The 18,050-nt window shown below is 47.0% G+C and overlaps 3 protein-coding genes across 9 annotated transcripts; 2 read left to right on the top strand and 1 right to left on the bottom strand.

The window, feature by feature from the left end:
- The first annotated feature begins 300 nt into the window (after nucleotides 1–300).
- On the top strand, nucleotides 301–2,849 carry LOC109767762 (uncharacterized). Its single transcript, XM_020326485.4, has 4 exons — nucleotides 301–497; nucleotides 1,276–1,430; nucleotides 2,374–2,551; nucleotides 2,663–2,849. Exons 1-3 carry the CDS (start codon nucleotides 306–308, stop codon nucleotides 2,519–2,521), a joined length of 495 nt encoding a protein of 164 aa, XP_020182074.3. The 5' UTR covers nucleotides 301–305; the 3' UTR covers nucleotides 2,522–2,551; nucleotides 2,663–2,849.
- Nucleotides 2,850–5,062: 2,213 nt separating this feature from the next.
- LOC109767763 (uncharacterized) lies at nucleotides 5,063–11,600 on the top strand. Of its 7 annotated transcripts, XM_073503080.1 has the most exons (9): nucleotides 5,063–5,787; nucleotides 6,373–6,456; nucleotides 7,795–7,876; nucleotides 8,089–8,189; nucleotides 8,547–8,668; nucleotides 9,617–9,719; nucleotides 10,053–10,135; nucleotides 10,240–10,318; nucleotides 11,189–11,600. In XM_073503080.1, the coding sequence occupies exons 1-6, from the start codon at nucleotides 5,778–5,780 to the stop codon at nucleotides 9,662–9,664; spliced, it is 447 nt and encodes a 148-aa protein (XP_073359181.1). In that variant the 5' UTR covers nucleotides 5,063–5,777; the 3' UTR covers nucleotides 9,665–9,719; nucleotides 10,053–10,135; nucleotides 10,240–10,318; nucleotides 11,189–11,600. The 7 variants fall into 7 exon arrangements, with proteins under 7 accessions (XP_073359181.1, XP_073359177.1, XP_073359178.1 ...); XM_073503076.1 differs by having other exon boundaries at nucleotides 10,240–11,600; XM_073503077.1 differs by having other exon boundaries at nucleotides 10,050–10,135; nucleotides 10,240–11,600.
- A 3,730-nt stretch (nucleotides 11,601–15,330) lies between these two features.
- Nucleotides 15,331–17,257, bottom strand: LOC109767764 (cytochrome P450 89A2-like). The gene is made up of 2 exons (XM_020326487.3): nucleotides 16,151–17,257; nucleotides 15,331–16,029 (listed from the first exon to the last, which is right to left on the bottom strand). Exons 1-2 carry the CDS (start codon nucleotides 17,231–17,233, stop codon nucleotides 15,616–15,618), a joined length of 1,497 nt encoding a protein of 498 aa, XP_020182076.1. The 5' UTR covers nucleotides 17,234–17,257; the 3' UTR covers nucleotides 15,331–15,615.
- Between the last annotated feature and the right edge of the window lie 793 nt (nucleotides 17,258–18,050).

Below are 18,050 nucleotides of genomic sequence, written 5' to 3'. Positions count from 1 at the left end.
ACAAAGACGAGGCCGCGAATCAACCTGTGGTTGAGATGGTTAGGTGGACAGTGGTATTCCCAACCCATCAGGGTTCAAATTCTGATGCTCGCATTATTCCTGGATTTATTTCAGGATTTCCGGTGATGCGCTTTCAGTGGGAGGAGACGTTCCCGTCGACGACGAGGCGCCTATGGTGCCTTCGTAAATCTCAAGATGATATGCCGGCTCAGTCTCTCGGAGGTGCTCATAGGGGTAGGGTGTACGTGTGTGCCTTCATAGGAGTAAGTGTATGCGCGTATATATGAGCGCTTGTTTCTGTACTGATGCTAAAAAAAACACAAAGACGAGGCCCCGGAATCGATCGAGGAAGCAAGCAACCGCACCCAAACCCTAGCCGAGCTCAGCCGACGCCGCCTCCTCCTCCGGATTCCGTTGCCATGGCGCTGCGCTCTCCCTCCAGCACTTCGCGACAGGATCTGTCGCCGCCGGCGGACTCTCTGCCTCCCATCTCTCAGGTACCACCGTTCGATCGATCCACCTACTATGCCTGCAATTCGCTGTCCGACTGCCCTGTTCTGACGTTTATCACCAAATTAACCCCATCAAACTGTCTTTTATGCTCACAAATCAAATTATATGATGCGCTTTGGCTTCTTTCCTAGTTCAGACCCTTGTTATGAGAGGGTTTCTGTAATTTGACCCAATAATGGTGAATAATCCCACTGAAATGTGCACAACAAGTGCCGGAATGCAGAGGAGGCCTATCTTAGATTCATGTGCTAATTTTTTACTTTTTTTACTTTTGCTTGCTTGAAAAAGTAACAATTTGTACACTGAGTACATAGCGGATATGATGAACCGTTAATTCCATGATATATGGGCATTTGATTTACTTGGAGGGAAGAAGAGTATGCCATCCTTACGTTTTATTTTCCCTTAGGGATGAACCGTTAATTCCATGATATATGTGACTTTTTGTTGTTGAAATGTAACTTTGACCACTACTGTATACTGTGTAGCTTCTAGTTTATCAATGTATATGTTCTACTGTACTGTTGTTAAAGCATTTCCTACAACCACTCTAGTAATATAAATTTCATAAAGTCAGTATTGATAGCTTTAGACATACTAGTGGTCAAACTTTTGAAAGTTTGATAGTATGGATTCTAGAAGGACTATTGCTAGCCATGCAATGCATACTCTCTTGTTAACAGCCACTAACATGCATGAATAGCTGCTTTAATTCATGTATCATTATATCAATTACAATTATTTAATTATTAATCTTACCAGGGTGGATCCAGCAATGGAGCCAAAGCAGATGTTGCTAGGAAGAAGGAGGTTGATCATTTGTTGGCAAAATTAAAAAAGGAGGGAGTGGAGATAGATGGCAACATAGCTAGTATTATTGATGATGAGATGGCTAGAATTAAAGCTGAAGCTGAGAGGTAATTAATTGAAGGCGCTACAGCTTATTTGATTTGTACTCAAGTGAAATTATCCTAACATTCATGTGTTATGCACATCCTTTTGATAGGGAGAACATCAATTGAACAAAAAAGAAAGAGGATTCAACCACTGCTCACTATTGCAGCTGTTGCTGTTGGTTTTGTCGTGTGTATGAAATGTGAAATAGATAAATACCGTAAGGCATTTGCCAAGATAAGAAGTGCTTAGTTAAATAGTCTAAGGCTTGTGGGTGCATGTCACAACCCTAATCTGGTAATGCACTAGGCTAGCTAACTGTTTAAATTCCATTTAAACCTGAAATGGGGATTGATCAAACCTCAAATGAACATTTATGATGGGCATTTTGGGTTCATTGAAAATATATGAATTTAAATCTTGTTGAATTTTGATCTATCCCCATTTCAGGTTTAAATGGAATTTAAACATGATGCAATCAAGGTTAGCTAGCCTACCAGACTAGGGTTGTGACAGTGCATTCTGTTTATGGGTATGTAAAACCAAGTAGGTAATCGCAGGAAAACACTGTTGGCTAACTATGGTGTGCAAAACCTTAGTTTCTATTTCATGCTATACTGTGGTTTTTGGCATGTACTAGTATAATGTAACTCTTACTCCCTCCGTCCGGAAAAACTTGTCCCTCAAATGGATGTATCTAGTACCAAGTTAGTGCTAGATACATCCATTTGAGGAACAAGCTTGGGACAAGTTTTTTTGGACGGAAGGATACTTGTAACATAGCTGTTCTAAGCTGTGTGGAGCAGGTGCTCTAAGTACTGCATGTGGGTCAATTAATGTTTGGTAATTGTTTGTGATGATTATCTATGGACCGTTATGATAATTTATGAGGCGCTACAGCTTATTTGATTTGTACTCAAATGAGACGATCCTAACATTCATGCGTTATGCACATCCTTTTGATAGGGCGAGCATCATTAATGGTCTGAAAAGGAACGGGTGGTTGGTAATGCTCACTATTACATCTGCTGCTTTGGGTTTCCTCCTGGGAGGGGAATGTTATGAAAAGGCCCTCTATGCGCAGATGCGCGTCATTTTTGGTGAAGAAGAATAGCCTAGGGCTTGTGGGCCCACTCTGCTTATGGTATGTAAAACCAAGCAGGTAGTCTTGGTATCACACTGTTAGCTAACTATGGTGTGCAAAACCTGCTTATGTTGTCTAATAATTGTTGCGCTATACTGTGGATTTTTGCAGGTAATGATGTAACCCTTACTGTTAGCACCATGTGATGTTCTAAGCTGCATGGAGCAGCTGGTGCTTTGTTAAGTACTGCGGTTAATTAGTGTTTGGTAATTGAATCTGGTGTGCGTGGTGATTATCTATGGATCATCTGTTGTGATAATTTATGGAATAATTCATGGTATGGCGCTTTTTAACCGAATGGCGATTTAGTATTCGTGGCTTCACTCGCATAAACTGCTTGCAGAAATCATGCATTGTCATTGTTGTCATATATTGGAATCTCCACTCTCAAAAAAAGGAAAAAAGGAATCCCCAATAACCGGCTTTGGCCCATTTTCTGTATTTGTTACTCTTTTGGTAAATGTTATCTTCGGTTTGGCAATTATGATGTTGTCAAGATGAAAGGTGAGAAAGAGAAGGGTGTGCTTGACCTGATCGGTCAGCAGGTTCTATAACGTTGAGTTTGACAGAATTCGCGGAATTGGCATTTTGATCTCGAGGGACATTTGACATGTCTGAATATAGATGCTCGGGGAAGAACATGCCATGCCCGAGCATGACAGATGGGTGGCTCTCAGACTAAAGCCTACAGAGAAACCGGGTTGCAAGTCGTCGCTTTCAGATCTCAGGTTATGTAACTGTGTTCTATATGTTTTTTTAGCCGCGTTGCTTTTCCTATTCTCGAAGTTCACATATAGAGCTTTCTGATAATCAAAATGCTGTAGGGTTCTATTCTCAATGTTAAATCATGTTCCTCGTCTTTTGCGCTGATCGCTCTTGGCCCTGATGATCGTTTTCAAATAACCTAGTCAGCCACGGCTGAGTCTGGGCCTTCGGACGATACATATCATCTTCAAATTTTCTGCTGCTCTCCCCGCGTACTTGCCACTGCCTTTTTTTTTGAAACTGTGACATGACTGCTGTCGTTTCTATTAGCAGGAGAGAAAAGGTAACCAAGAGCGCTGTTGTTTCTATCAATAATACTACACCTATAGAACATGTAATCCTGTCAGAAGATCCGGTCATTACTCCCCTTCCAAAGCTGCCAAGAGTACTAGGATCCGACCCTTGGGCATCACCTTGAGTTTAGGATCACCTTTGATGGCAGACTCTTTGTTTCGTTCTCCTTCAACCCTTGGGCGTCGCCTTGAGTTTAGGATCCCACCTACACATACAATGCATTATTTTTTTCCCTAGCTAGTTCCGAAAAATAACTACCCTGTCAAATTGATTTGCATCTATACATACAATGCATTTCTCTCTCAAATGGAGAGACTTGCATCTATACATCAAACCAAATCGTGATACATGGCCGGAATTTCGATGAGAATGAACTAGGGTTTGACCTAGGACTAAAAAATGCAGTCGAAAAAACAAGATTTGAACGGAAAACCCGAGGTCTACGATGTTTCCTACTGCGCCATGCCATACGGTCCGCGAGGAAGGATAAGGTCGCGGGCCAGTGGGAAATGCTTCGCGGAAGGATAAGGTCGCGGGCCAGTGGGAAATGCCATTGACCCTACATTTCCCGTGTAACACATCCTGTCATTTTAGAGAAGTCATGGCATTTTAGAGAAGGGTCAGATCGTCAAATACTTGCAAAATAGGGTTAGTTTGTGTTAAACTTCGTTAGCAAGGTCAAGCAGTGATTTTGGCCACGAGAACACAGCCACATCATTTCCCCTGGGGTGTTTGTTATCCTCAATGTACATGTAATTATACACCATGAGTCAACCAACACATCAATTCTCCCAAGTTTTCCTCTTCTACATCTACATAATTAAAAGGTAATAACCTAGCAAGCAAAAGATCTCCTTTATAGCATACGTTCGGCATCGAGATGGATTATGGTAATCTAGCTTTTCCCAGCACCTTTTGCCTACTTCTTCTTTGGATAACCAGTTTTTTCAAGATTGTAAAATAACGGAACCCTTAGAATCACCAGCCTGATTTCTTTCTAGAAATCAGCCACGTCGTTAGCTCGCCACGTGTCCGTGGCTAATGCTCGGTTAGACACGTGCCCAGTGCCCCAGCCCGACCATACTCATTTCTCGTTACCCGTGTTAGAAGGGAGAGAGGGATTTGGTGGAATAGTTCGTTGTATTGCTTGAGCCTCGTGGGCATCGAGAAATAAGGATGACAGTGAACCTCCCGGCTCCTCAGCGATTTGGGATTCCTGGCCGTCGGATCTGGTGGCTTGATCGGATCTGGGCCGTTGGATCGAGCCCTGGGTCGCCCTCGCCCGTTGGATCGAAGAGGTGCTCCTGTAGCAATGAATAGTTACCGTCTCACGGTAAAGATCTCGTGCCACCGAGCGTAATTCCCGTGCCATGCTGAGGGCATTTTCGTAATTTCACTATGCTGTATAAAAGTGCAACACCCATAGGGTTTCTCCCCAATCGGCTTCCTCCCCTCGTCCTATTCACGCGAGGGAGAGCTGCCGCCCCCTCCCCTTCCAACCTCCTGCTCCGACCCCGCAGAGGGCGCGTCCATGGCCGGAGCGGAGGAGGAGATCCAGGCGGAGTGCGCCATCTCCATCGCCACGGCCCCCCGCCTTCGTTGAGCCGCTCGTCATCTTCCTCGTCCTTGTCTCTGATCTGCTCCATCTCCTCGTAATCTTCCTTCTCTACAGCCCCTCGCCGGCGACCTCCTCCTCCACAGCCTTGCCGACGACCTCCTCTCCCGCACTCGCGCCGCTCCCTCCCGCACCTCGAGCCGCTCCATCTCTCTCCTCCCCCCAAACCCTAACCCGCACCCGCCTCCCTGCCCCGCCGCCGCCATCTCCTTCATCCAGCCGGCCGCCGCCTTGGCCGGCTCGTGGTGGAAGACGGCCGCCGCCTTGGCCGGCTCGTGGTGGAAGACGGCCGCCGCCTTGGCCGGCTCGTGGTGGAAGACCTAGCAGCTGTTGTCGTGGTGGAAGACCTAGCCGCTGGCTCCGTCCGCACTCGCGCCCCCACCCTTCCTCTCCTCATCGCGCCGCCACCATCCCTTCTTCTTCGGCCTCTCCTCTTCCTCCCTTCCCTCACCTAGTGTTTGGTGGGTGAGCTCAGTGTCGTCTGCCAATGGTGGACAAGGAGATCCGGCATGAACCACGCACAGGGAGGAGCTCGACCTCTACTGCCTATGCATGCCCCCAGGTATAGCAGATCCTTGTCCCTGCCTTTTCTAATTTGCCGTCAACCAGTCTGGGTTCATAAAGAACATAGTTCAGTTGCCTAACTAATATCAGAACCATGGTGCAAATGGCAGCATCCAGTTGGGGTACTGGCAACAAGCTGATTTGTTTCTGGATGTATAAGCAGAAAAATACCAACTATTGTATATGCACGTGCTCTTTGTGTTCATCTATTTTGTTTGGTCAATCATTATATTTGTGACAGCTCCTGGCTTGATTCTTAATGGATATTGCCCATAATTGTGTGCTTGATGTATTGTTCAGATTGTAGTCTAAATCTGAATTGTTTAACCCGCTGACGTGCATCCGGAGAGAATACTGATGGCTAGGGTTGATTGTGCATCAATGGTACAATACTTCTCATGAAGGGTCATAATCTTCATTAGTTTGCTGAAGCTAAACCACTAAGCACATTAAAATGAGTTCTTGCAATTATGTTGATTTATGGTTATATAACCTAGCCAAGTATCCAGTGATGTTTATTTCTTTCGAATGTTTGACATGGAACATGACTTTTTTTTGTTTGTTTCCTCTATTGATGATGCAGGTGAGCTGATTTTCTTATTTTTAATAAGCTTTCTGGCTGTGCTGGAGGGCAGCTTGGTCTCGGCATCGGGCGTTTCGCAGCGTGGTATGTCCTCTGCTTTCTTCTAAACAGTTTATCTTGCTTCCTCTTTACTTTGTGTCTTTGTGTGGTTGTTTAGCTGTGCTAAGATGGGGTAATGGAATAGATACTGCAGAGCACCTTTACAAATGATAATTCCCAAGTTCTAAGGTGTAGAGGGTTGATGATTAGTCATAAATCTGATGAACTATGTGGTACTGCTAAGAACTAATACATACAGGTTATAGGCTTGATTTCCCATCTTATCCTTGCGGCCGGTCAGACATATGAAGAGTTCTTTTGGGTCATTTTATTAATCCAGTTGTGCAAATGAAGAAGCATATAGACGATGAAACTTTGTCCAGTACTTCACTCTGCTTTATCCTAACTCCACATCTTTTCTTGGAATAGTAAGACAGATAAAGAACACCCTCTGTCCTTACATAAGCAATCTGCTTTATTCTATTTGTTGATTCAAAGTCAATTGTTTTAAATTTGTTTTTTGAACATATGGAAATATCATGAGACAAATACTTACTAGAAGTGTCCTTACATATGCCCTCTGTCTTGGTACAATGTCGAACAGTGGGCAGTTTTCTATCTATTAGCACAGTCTTCTAATACTTAGGAAAATTGAATTGCACAAAAAGTGAACGTGTTTGTAATTTTTTATGCCAATTTTTGTATTATGATCACTCAGGTAGATGTCTTGTCTTTAGTAGCAGAACATAGGTGTAGTAGACTGTACACTGCCCTTGCCGTTAAATGATTGAAAACATCTCATATATATGTTCTGAACTGTTTAGAGAGATTTTATATTGAATCTGAAATTTATAGTTCTTGTGTTAGTGGGTTATTTTAGTTTTAAATCTATTTAGCACCTAATTTTTTTCCTTCTACATTGTGTGTATAGCATTAACTGGAGAAGCAAAGCTGGTCTTTAGATTGACTTGTCTTTCTTTTCATGACTGCTAAGTACTGCAAGATTGTTAAACATATATGTATCTTTTGGACCTTTGTTGGTGTCGAGCATGTTCTGGTGCGGATAAATATAAGCCACGTTGTCAGGGATGTTTCTTCTCCTTGTGCTCTGATAGTTGGTCTGTAAGTTGTGATGTTGATCGAGAGAAAATTTTGCGTCGATCACCACGCCGAGCTCGAGCTGCAGAGGCGCGTTGGTGCTCGACCAAAGCAACACAATTTTGATTGATCTTAGATCTTGTTTCCCCGCAAATCTGCCGTTCTTGCCGTTTATGTGCTGGCTCTGTTGTTGCATTCGTCGATCTGTAGGTCCTTGATTGTTTTGTCCTGTCTGAATTCTGGTTACCTACAGTTTATCCATGATTCAGACTTTTTTTCTTGCAGGTTTGTCTGCTATTTGCAGGTGCTTGTTGGTCTGGCCGGTTCATCCTTTGATTTGTGCCATCTTGCTACATCTTCGCCCTTTTCTGGTCAACCTCTTTTCTTCTCCTATTCTCTGCTTTTAGGCCAGGCTTGCATTTTTGCAGCCTTGTATTTTCCTGAACTTGCCTGTCTGGATTTGGTGTTGTGGCCTGGTCTTGCTCTACTTTTTTAGATTGAGTCGTATTGGTGTGTGGCAGAAAATTAGGTAGCACCATGTAGTAATAGCAGCTTTATGTTTGACACATGCTCTGCGCTGCAGGTTACTTGCCGTACTCGTTTTTTCCTTCCACGGACGATTCCGAGCGATCTGTGCTTCGCCTCTGCTGCCGGCGGTTGTGCCAGTCATGCTCCTCCTGGTTAAGCTTGTTTCCTTCTTTAATTCATGTACTATTGGCAGGATTGGCCAGGTTGTTGTAAAAATGTCTTGGGTTTCTTCTTGTGTGTAGCATATTCTTTTTATAGGCCTTGCCTTGGACGTTCTGGATCCTGTTTTTTGTTTCGCGAATCTGCTATGGGCCATTGATGTTCTTCTACCACTCATACGTATATTATTTGACCATTTGCTTTGCTAAGATTCAAGTATGACTTGATTTGGATTTATTTTCTTCAAACTTGCACCGATCAATATTTATTGCTCTTCGCGTTGTCGAATCAACATTTCATTGTATGCCGGATAGGCATCCTTTAACTAAATTCATCTTTGTTTGATGTAGTTCTTTGTGATTTGAAAGCAACTGATGACTCAATATCAATCAGTGCATGGAGGGAACTCTTCTCCACCATGCCGATGACAGGAAAGGGGAAAATCCAGTCCGCGGTGCCACCAATGAACAAGGTAAACATGAGCTGTCGTTCGCTTATAAATTCCGTAATTCAGTAGTATCGATCTAGGGTTCATGTGAGTGAATCTTACTGTTCTTCGGACCGTGTATAAAAATGCTGCTCTGTTATCAGTTGTAGCTGCAGTTCTATTGTTGTGAGTCTCATGGTCCAATAGAATGCCCTTTTCAGAGAAAATACTCCAGATCTATTTACTATGATTTAGTTCTGGTATTGATTTTTATTTAGTATGAATACTCACATAATGAATCTATTAAACGATCTAAATACCACCTATTCACAGATTACTTGTGCCACTGTGTTTTTTTTACTTATCGCGCCATTCTTTACGTTTGTATTGCAACAAAGTAAATTTTGTAGGCTCAGAGAAATCTTCTGGATTGTTTAGACCACATATTTGTTTTCTTTCTCAACAGTTCATGATGTACAACGTAGTAATTTTGATTTTTCATTTGGATGTTATATACTCTTTACAAGATCTACAAGTTGCACACAATCCATATTTGATGTTTAGTCTTGCTAATTCTCGAAACATTCCCATGTTTGTTCTCCTACAGAGCTTTTGATATCTTATCTATACTCATCCTTAAAAGATACTCCCTCAGTAACTAAATATTAGAAGTTTTTGTAGTTCAATTTGAACAACAAAAATGTCTTAATATTTAGTTATAGGGTAGTACTTGTCTTGGTTGATTGCTTTATGAAGAAAGTAGACCATTTTAGATCGAAGATATGGATTTATGATAGTTTTGAGACAGAGAGGAGGAAATAACAAGTTTGGGAAATGATGAAACTTCCAAAAATTATGACAATTTGATTCAGCATGTGGTTAGGTCATGCTCTTAGGAGATAAATGTTCTTCTGTAATTTTAGTTTCAAGTACTTTTGATTGATAATAAGAAGGATATGTGTTTATTGATTGTTTTCTACTACTATTATTTAGGTGATGCAAATCAATATCTTGCTTTGTCTATGCTATGAAGTGGCCTAAGCGCTAGACCACGGGGAACCAGGACCGGTTACTTTCCTGGTGACCTTATTATTCGGTATGGTGCTTGCAAATTGATCTTTTGTTGTGTTTATTCACTGAAGCTTGTACTGTCAAACAGAGTTGCTATTGTATTGATGCCTTGGAATGTTGTTAAATCAAGTAATGCAGCTGAATTTGTCTGCTACATGTTAATCTTGCTCTTTGATACTTGTTCACAAATTGTTTACTTGATGCTTGATGGCAACTGCTATTCTTACAAGACTATCAATCTGAGATATTATCATAACTCAGAAAAATGAGATGTGCACATATGTTTATATTTTGATTTACTAATGGTTTCCTTGATGTGGATGTTTTCTTGCATTATCTGATTTCTAATCTGCAGTAGATATGACACAAGTTTATCATTTCTCATTGTATGGAGTGAACCGAGGCAGCAACTAGCTGGACGTGGAAGTGTTGTTCCTGAAGGTACTGAAATTGGAGCGGACTTCTCAGTCTCAATTATCATTTTTGTACCGAGTAGTTGCATGCATAACGAAGTTAGATGTTTGAACTATGAATTTGTTTTGCAGGAGAAGTGTGAGGTTGTGCTTGAGAAGATCTCCAGGCTGGAGGAGATGGCTTCTCTATTCATTTATTTTCTCCCTGAAGGTAAGTACAGTGTGCAATACACTATCTTTTGGAGGATAACAAAAACCAACTTCAGTACTCTCTTAAGACAACCATGTGTATTATGCACGGATGTCCGCTAAGTATTTTGGGAAGGGAATGAACAACTCTTTCAGAATAACAAACAAGTGCTACAATATAAGGAACAAGTACGTACATATTATATTTTTTTCACCTTGAAGAGCACATTACATTACGAGTTGAAACGATTTGTGTTGTTTATATTGAAGAAGCATCATGAAGGTGATGTAGATGTTTTTTTAAATAATCTGATATCTTTTGTTTTAAATCACATAGCACAAAGGTATTCTGCTAGCTATATAAAAATAGTAATATTAGAACTAGACGTATATTCTTTTTAGCTATGCCCTAAATAAGTGTCTCGACTTTGTACTAAAGTTGAGACACTTATTTTGGGATGGAGGAAGTGCATTATTATAGTAGTTGTAAATACTAAATAGAAACCTTTCAAGTCTTACATTTTTTCCAAACTGTTCATCGTATGAGACATAACAAAAAGCATTTGATCCATTGATGTGCAATACCAGACTCTATACTAACTTATTTTTTTGGTCAACAAAATTAAACCTGTCAATAATCAATCTACTCTGTAAAAATGAAGGCTTGCAACTATTATATGACAACAATGTTGTTTTTGGTACCTTCTCCTTCAGTTATGTGCAATTTGTGTTCGATTCCAATTTGCTGGTTTACAAATCTTATATATTTGTATCTTTGTCAAATGAAGTATAAGCTGCTATGTAACATTAAAAAAACTCTGTTTATCCAGTCCTTTGTTGTGATGTACTCCCTCCGTCCCATAATATAAGAACGTTTTTTACACTAGTGTAGTGTAAAACACGTTCTTGTATTATGGGAAGGAGGGAGTATTTGCTAGCATGAGATGTCGGATTCAGAGCAACAAGGCAACTAAAGGATGGGGTTATGGCAAGGAGGCACACACATGGATGATCGGTGAGGTCGCTAGAGCTTAGAAGGTGGAGTGAGGAACAAGAGCGGAACGGATTCTGTCGCCACGATGTTGAATGGGATGTGCACCACTGTTTTTGTACCTATATTAAAGTATATTTTTGTGATGAGCAGCTACAGCTTGTGTTTGCAAATATGTTCCTTTTTAGCTTTAACCATTTTTTGTGAAGAGAATATTTTGTAAACCAGTGCAAACTTTGCCTGAATTACCATCCATTTGGCAAAATGTTAAAGCAGATTAGATCATTCCTCGCAATAAGCATTGGAGTTAAGTTTCAACCCATTGATTCTATATGTCCTCTCCAGTACCTTTCGTGCTAAGGGGCAGTGTTTGTGTGCACTCCGAATACTAATGTTAGATGTTCTCTTCAAAAGCAAAATTAAAATGATTATATTTTGACATTTGACCTTCAAATGGTATGCATGCTCATTGGAAATAGTAACATACTTTGAGTTATATCTGAATTAATGCAATTGTTGTTCCGTAGCGACGCACTTATTAGTATACCAAATAGCTATGACCTTATAATTTTACTGTCTCTACTGTCATTGTGTTTGGATTTTCCTTTCTTATTATGTTTCTACTCTTAGTACTTGCTCTCTCATGTTCATGCTCTTAGTATTGAACTTAATGCCAATATAAGCTTTTATGTTCTCATGAACGCACTGGACTCGATGCGGCTTTATAATCTCACGACCATATTGAACTTGATGATGTCTTGCTTTTGGTAGAACTGAATATTTTTTTCTTTTTCTTGAACCAGAGAATTCGTTGTCCTGTTGAATACATGCGCTAAACAATGTTTCCTACTAACTTGATCATTATATGCTTGACCCAAACGTTGGGACCGGCACCCTCGCGCCAAGGCGCGGTACCGATCTAGTATATATAGGAGTACAATAATCAACTTGGAGTACAAGACAAGCCAGAAAAAATCCTAGTCTATCTCGTCTTTCCTAATAATCAATATACTCAACATCCCCCGCAGTCACAACGGTAGCGACGCAGACGGTGAGACTGGAGAAGAATCCGAAGGCAAGCCGACGGACACCCCACCGCAGTCGTAACGGTCGACGCATCGCGGAAGTCGTGGCTGAAGTGAAAACCGACGAGGTTGCTCAAGCAAGGCGGTAGCCCTTTGTGCCGGTGTCGATGTAGCCGAGAGCGTAGGGTGGTGTAGCCGTGGTCGAGGTAGCCGTGCAAAGAATGCCGTGGTCGATGTCGAGTCGGGGTAGCCGGTGCGAGGAAGTTGCCGTGGAGCCGCAGGCGCAAGGAGGCGTCGAGTTAGTCATGGGCGTAGAAGTGTCGAACTAGTGGTGCGCCGGGAAGAAGACGTTGTTGACGACACGTCGCGCCGGGGTTGCCAACCTCGGGGACACGTCATAGACGAAGGCACGCGTCGGTGTTGCCAGCACCGGGCATGCGTAGACGGACGAAGACGAAGTTGACGAAGCGCCGCACCAGGCTTGCCAGGCCCGGGGACACGTCGTGGACGAAGGCACGCGGTGGTGTTGCCAGCACCAGGCTGCGTAGACTGGGACCTGCACGAGCTGTACGCCATGTCGAAGAAGTTAGAGAAGCCAGCAAAGAAGGACTCGACGATGGTTGCGGCGCCAATCGGCGCGGGGCCGATGTCGCCCGCGGTTGTCGGAGTAGACGAAGTGGTCGGGGTAGATGACGGCGACGCTGGCGATGGGCTAGTGCTAGACGAAGACGAAGGAGGTGGACGGGCGACGGCGGCGGCTATGGGTGTAGCGGCGGCAGCCTGACGACAACAGTGGCTACTAGGTTAGGAACGCGGCGGCGGTGCTCGAAGTAGGCGAAGAACCCTGACAGCGTGACGAAGACCGGCGCGGACGGTGGTGTTCCTGCGCCAAGGGAGACGGCGCGGCGCATACCACGGTAGGTCGACGCGCGGTGACGGCAGTGGACCGCGGGCCGCGACGCTACGGCCCGAAGGGGCGACGCAGTGGCGGCGGGCAGGTCGGGACGACGGCGGGGACCGCGGGCCATGGCGTTGCGGCCCGAAGGGGCGACGCAACGGCGGCGCGCGAGTCGGTGCAGCCGCGGGGACGACCTCGGGCGGTGGTGGAGACCGCGTGCCACGCTCGCTACGGCCCGATGGGGCGACGCAGCGACAGCGCGAGGGTCGGTGCTGCCACGGAGACTGCCTGGAACGGACGTACTCGGGGCGGCGGTAGACCGCAGGCTGTTGCACTACGGCCCAAAGGGGCGACGCAGCGGCAGCACGCGGGTCGATGCAGTCACGGTGAGAACCACGGGGCAGCGGCGCGGCGGCCTGACGGGGCGACGCAGCGGCAGCCCGATGCTCGATCGGTGGAGAGGCGCGTTGAAATCGGGGACGATCTTCACGGGGCCCGCGAAGGCGCGCACAATCAATGGGCTTGGTCGGTCGCACGGCGTAGCTGAGGCGGGTCGCGGCGGCGGGCGGGTGACCAATCCGATCGCCCGCGAGGTGGGGGACGCCGCTTGGTGGAGGCGGGGTGGTGGCAGAGTCCGAGATGAACCGGCGATGGCGAGCGGTAGTGCGGCTATGATTGGCCGCCGCATGGCGCGAGACCGCCGGGTCGGGGTGATGCAGGAGTCCCGGTCGAAGCAGGGCGGTGACGGCCGACGTAGATCGACGGGCGGGCCGACGCGCGAACGGCGGCGGTGAAGGGCCACCGCATGACGCGAGGCCGCCGGGTCGGGGCGACCGGCGGGAAGACGCGCGGACGACGCGCGAGGCCGCCGGGTCGGTGAAGAAGCCGACCGATCGCGCCGGTGTTGGAGTAGAGGCGCACGGGGTCGACGGCAGCGGTGGGCGACGCAAACCGATCAAGATTAGATCGGAATACCAAAAAGAAACCGCCGCTCAAGATGACCGGCGGGAGAGAAAAACCCCGGAGCAAGGGCTCGGGGAAAAGACTCTCTAGGGCAGCCGGTCAACACAACCGGCGGACGACCCCTAGGTACGGGCGACGCGGCCCCCGGCGGCGGTCATGGAGGCCGACCGCCCCAGGGGCGGCGCGCGGGTGCGGCAGCGGCGGCGGCGGCTAGGGTTTAGAACCCGGGAATTGATACCATGTTAAAAGGGAGAGAGGGATTTGGTGGAATAGTTCGTTGTATTGCTGGAGTCTCGTCGGCATATATATAGGAGTGCAATAATTAATTTGGAGTACAAGACAAGTCAGAAAAAATCCTAATCTATCTCGTCTTTCCTAATAATCAATATACTCAACAACCCAAAAAAAAAAAACATCGCATGACTTTATCATCTGTTCCTTCTCCCCACAACTCATCAATTTCTTGTCCACAACATATCTGTTGAATGAGCTCTGCAACGAGGATACCTGGCGATACTGAGAGGGAGGTGGCGACACTAGGGGTGTTGCAACTCATCCCCTCTTTGTGTGTCTCTCACCTTGATGAGACCTCTTCTTTCCTTCGGAGCCAGCAATGCCTCTTTCCTAGCCCATTGCCTAACAACGTGGCTCCCGAAGTGGATGAGAAGAAGGGATGCATCTTTTTCATGGCCCCATGGCTAGTGCTGCAAAGGAGACAACTGTCGGTGCCATGGGACGCGTATGTTGCTGCAACAATGGGCCGTGGATCAGTGACGGCGAGGCGCCTTATGACATTTGCTTAGGAGGGAGGGGTGGATGTTGCCAACGGCGAGGTGCTCGCAGCATCGATGATGTTGCAATGTATGATTGCAATGTCCACTGTGTTGCAATGAGCAAATGTATACACCGTTCATGTTTGGAAAAGGCGGTCATCACGTCGTCCATGTTCCAATAGGTGACCGGACAACCATCCGTGTCGTGATGCGCGAGCGCAATGCCGTCCATGTTTCAATGGGAAACCGCAACATCGTCCGTGTTGCGATGAGCAACCGTAACATCGTCCATATTTTTTTTGCGGGGAACATCATCCATGTTGTGATGGTGGCATCCTCATCCGAGGGCTACATGAAGACATATCCAATGGGTTGCGATCCGGCGGATCCTTGTCAAAGATCAGTCGGATGACGTGTAGCAAGCAAAGTAACTACTCCTTGGCTAACCAACTTTACCCAGATTATGAAATAGTATAAATACAGTTCAGCAACGGCTGACCCCTAGTGCCGCAGGCTTATGATGGGACACAATTACAATTACAGTCGGGCAATATAGACTTTAGATCAAACAATTCAGACAATGAATAAACTTGGATAATGGAAGCCAGAAAAGATAGACAGTGGTTTCTCGGTGCTTCTCTTCACCGATGTTTATGGGTCCGAAGAAGTTCAACCCGCCTTATTCCGCAGCGCGAGCCGAGCACGGAGTGGCCGTTTCATGACGTTTAAGAACCCGACCTGCGGCTCGAGGTGGACAGCCAGGTCGCCTTCCGCCTCCGTCCACTCGAACTCCCTCACGAGGTTGGCCACGAAGTAGCCAAGGTGGAGCATCGCGACACCCATGCCAGGGCACATCCTCCTGCCGGCCCCGAACGGCATCATCTTGATCTCTCCGGCGCTTCCTGCCGCCGCCACGAGGCTCACGCCGCTGCCCCCGCCGCCGGCAAGGAACCTCTCCGGCATAAACTTGTCCGGCTCGGCCCACGCCGTCTCGTCCCGCGCCAGGCGCTCCAGGGGGAACTGCACCGTCGTCCCCGCCACGACGCGACGACCATCGAGAAAAACGTGGTCGTCGGGCATCACCTTGTCAGCAAGAGAATATCAGGATTATTGAGAATATTAAGTACATTACGTACTGTGACGGTGTGACCTCGACTGACTAACCAGTTTTGGATTTAGAATTGGAAAGCAGTTAGTTGCTCACCTGCCTGGCCACCGACGGCACCGTGGGGTGCAGGCGCAGCGCCTCCATGAGGACAGCGTTGAGGTACTCCAGCTTCCCAAGGTCCTCCTCGCTGACCTCCTCCGCGTCCGCTCCGACGACGGCGTCGATCTCGCTCCGGACGGCCTCCTGCACGTCCAGATGCTTCACCAAGTTCGCCATGATCCACTGCAGCGCCGCCGCCGCCGGCTCCGTGCCGGCGCCAAGAAACTCCGAGCAGAGCCCCACGAACTCGCCGTCTGCTAGCCTTTGCTTGGGAGCCTTTGCACCGGAGGCGGAGTTGTCGTCTCCGACGAGGAGGTCTATGAGCGTGTCGACATACGTTGGAGCTTCGCCGGATGGGCGGCGCAGTAGGCCGCGCCGGGCATCGATGAGCGGGAGGTACATCTCCTCCTGCTGCCGCCTGAGTGTGACCAGCTTGTTCCACCGTTGGCGGTAGATTAGCTCGGTCAGCGCCGGCAGTGCGGCAAAGACACGCAGCCCAACGAGGGACCTGATGAGGTCCTCCATGCCGTCGGCCATGGCGCGCACCCGGCCCGGGTCGACGCCGTCGCCAAAGCACATGGCGGCGCTCAGGCCGAACAAAGCAGCGTGGATGCTCTCGGCCGCGAGGACTAACCCATCGTTAGACGACGTGCACTGTTCCCGGAGGTCCGCGACGAGGCCGCAGAGCGCCCGGCGGCGGGCGGGGGCGTAGACGCGGAGGCGCGACGGGTGGAAGACCTCCGAGACGAGGTTGCGGCGGATGCCGCGCCACAGCGGGCCGTAGGGCGCCGAGCCTATGTTGTGGTGACGCTGCCGCGAGAGGACGGAGCTGGCCGCGCTCGTCGGCGGGCGGTTGCAGAACGCGCCCCCGGCGCCACCGCGGACGAGGAGGTGGTGCGCGGTCACACGGTCTGTGACGACGACGTCCTGCCGCAACGCAGCGGAGAAGTCCCGTACCAGAGCCCACTTGGCGGCGGCGAGGCGGGTTTGCATTTCCTTGAACGGCGGTGCACGCCGGAGCAGGCTGCTGACGACGACGTGGACCGCCATGGAAAGCAAGAGGAGGATAACGTCTTGCATGGCTTAGCTGATGGTCTTAGCTTGACCAGAGTTGCTGCCGCCACTTTCACTTCTTATGGACCTTGAAGGTTGAGCACTTGAGCTATCGATGCATCGCTTTACCCAACAGCAACAAAAAAAAAGTCTCACATTGCTGTACTAGTATAGATTTGTTAAATACGAGTTGACAAGTGAAAGGCAAGTCATCGTCTTTGTTCTTCTTTTGCGGGGATATGCCACACTTCAACTTGCTTGAGAGATTGGCATCTTATGAAAGAGCATTGTTTTAAAAACTCCTCTCTCCGAGTCGCTCAAACATATGTATTAGACGTATTTCAGTGCTAGATACATATGTCTGAGCAACAAATAATATGGATCAGAGGGAGCATTTGTTTCATGAAAAGTAATCACCCTTGTATTTTATTTATGAAGAAGATGTTACAAAGCTCAAGACAATCACACAACAAGTTCAACTTCTCCCAGAAGAAGATGAAATAGGCACCAACAACAACACTAAATCAACATCAAAGATCTGACAAGCTCAAACAATCATAGTAGGTCTTCGACATCCATCCCCATCTAACCAAGCAAGGCATCGTCTTGAGCATTGACCATCTGGTTGCCACCCGTCATACCGTCCTCGCCGGTCGCCGCTCCACGCGTCGATCTAGCTGTTTCTTCCCTTCGTCGATCTGACCTCATCACCCAGGCGCTATCCATCTAATTTATTCCGCTCTAGCATATTCATTTTACAAAGAATTATATATTTCCGGCTTGCACTTTTTTGTCCAGGTTAATTCACAACGCCGACTTGGTCGCGACGTTGCACCGCCGGGCC

The sequence above is a fragment of the Aegilops tauschii genome, chromosome 7 (genome assembly GCF_002575655.3).
Source record: "Aegilops tauschii subsp. strangulata cultivar AL8/78 chromosome 7, Aet v6.0, whole genome shotgun sequence".
In the NCBI taxonomy this organism is placed as follows: Eukaryota; Viridiplantae; Streptophyta; class Magnoliopsida; order Poales; family Poaceae; genus Aegilops; species Aegilops tauschii.
This window is presented reverse-complemented; position numbering and strand designations above follow the sequence as displayed.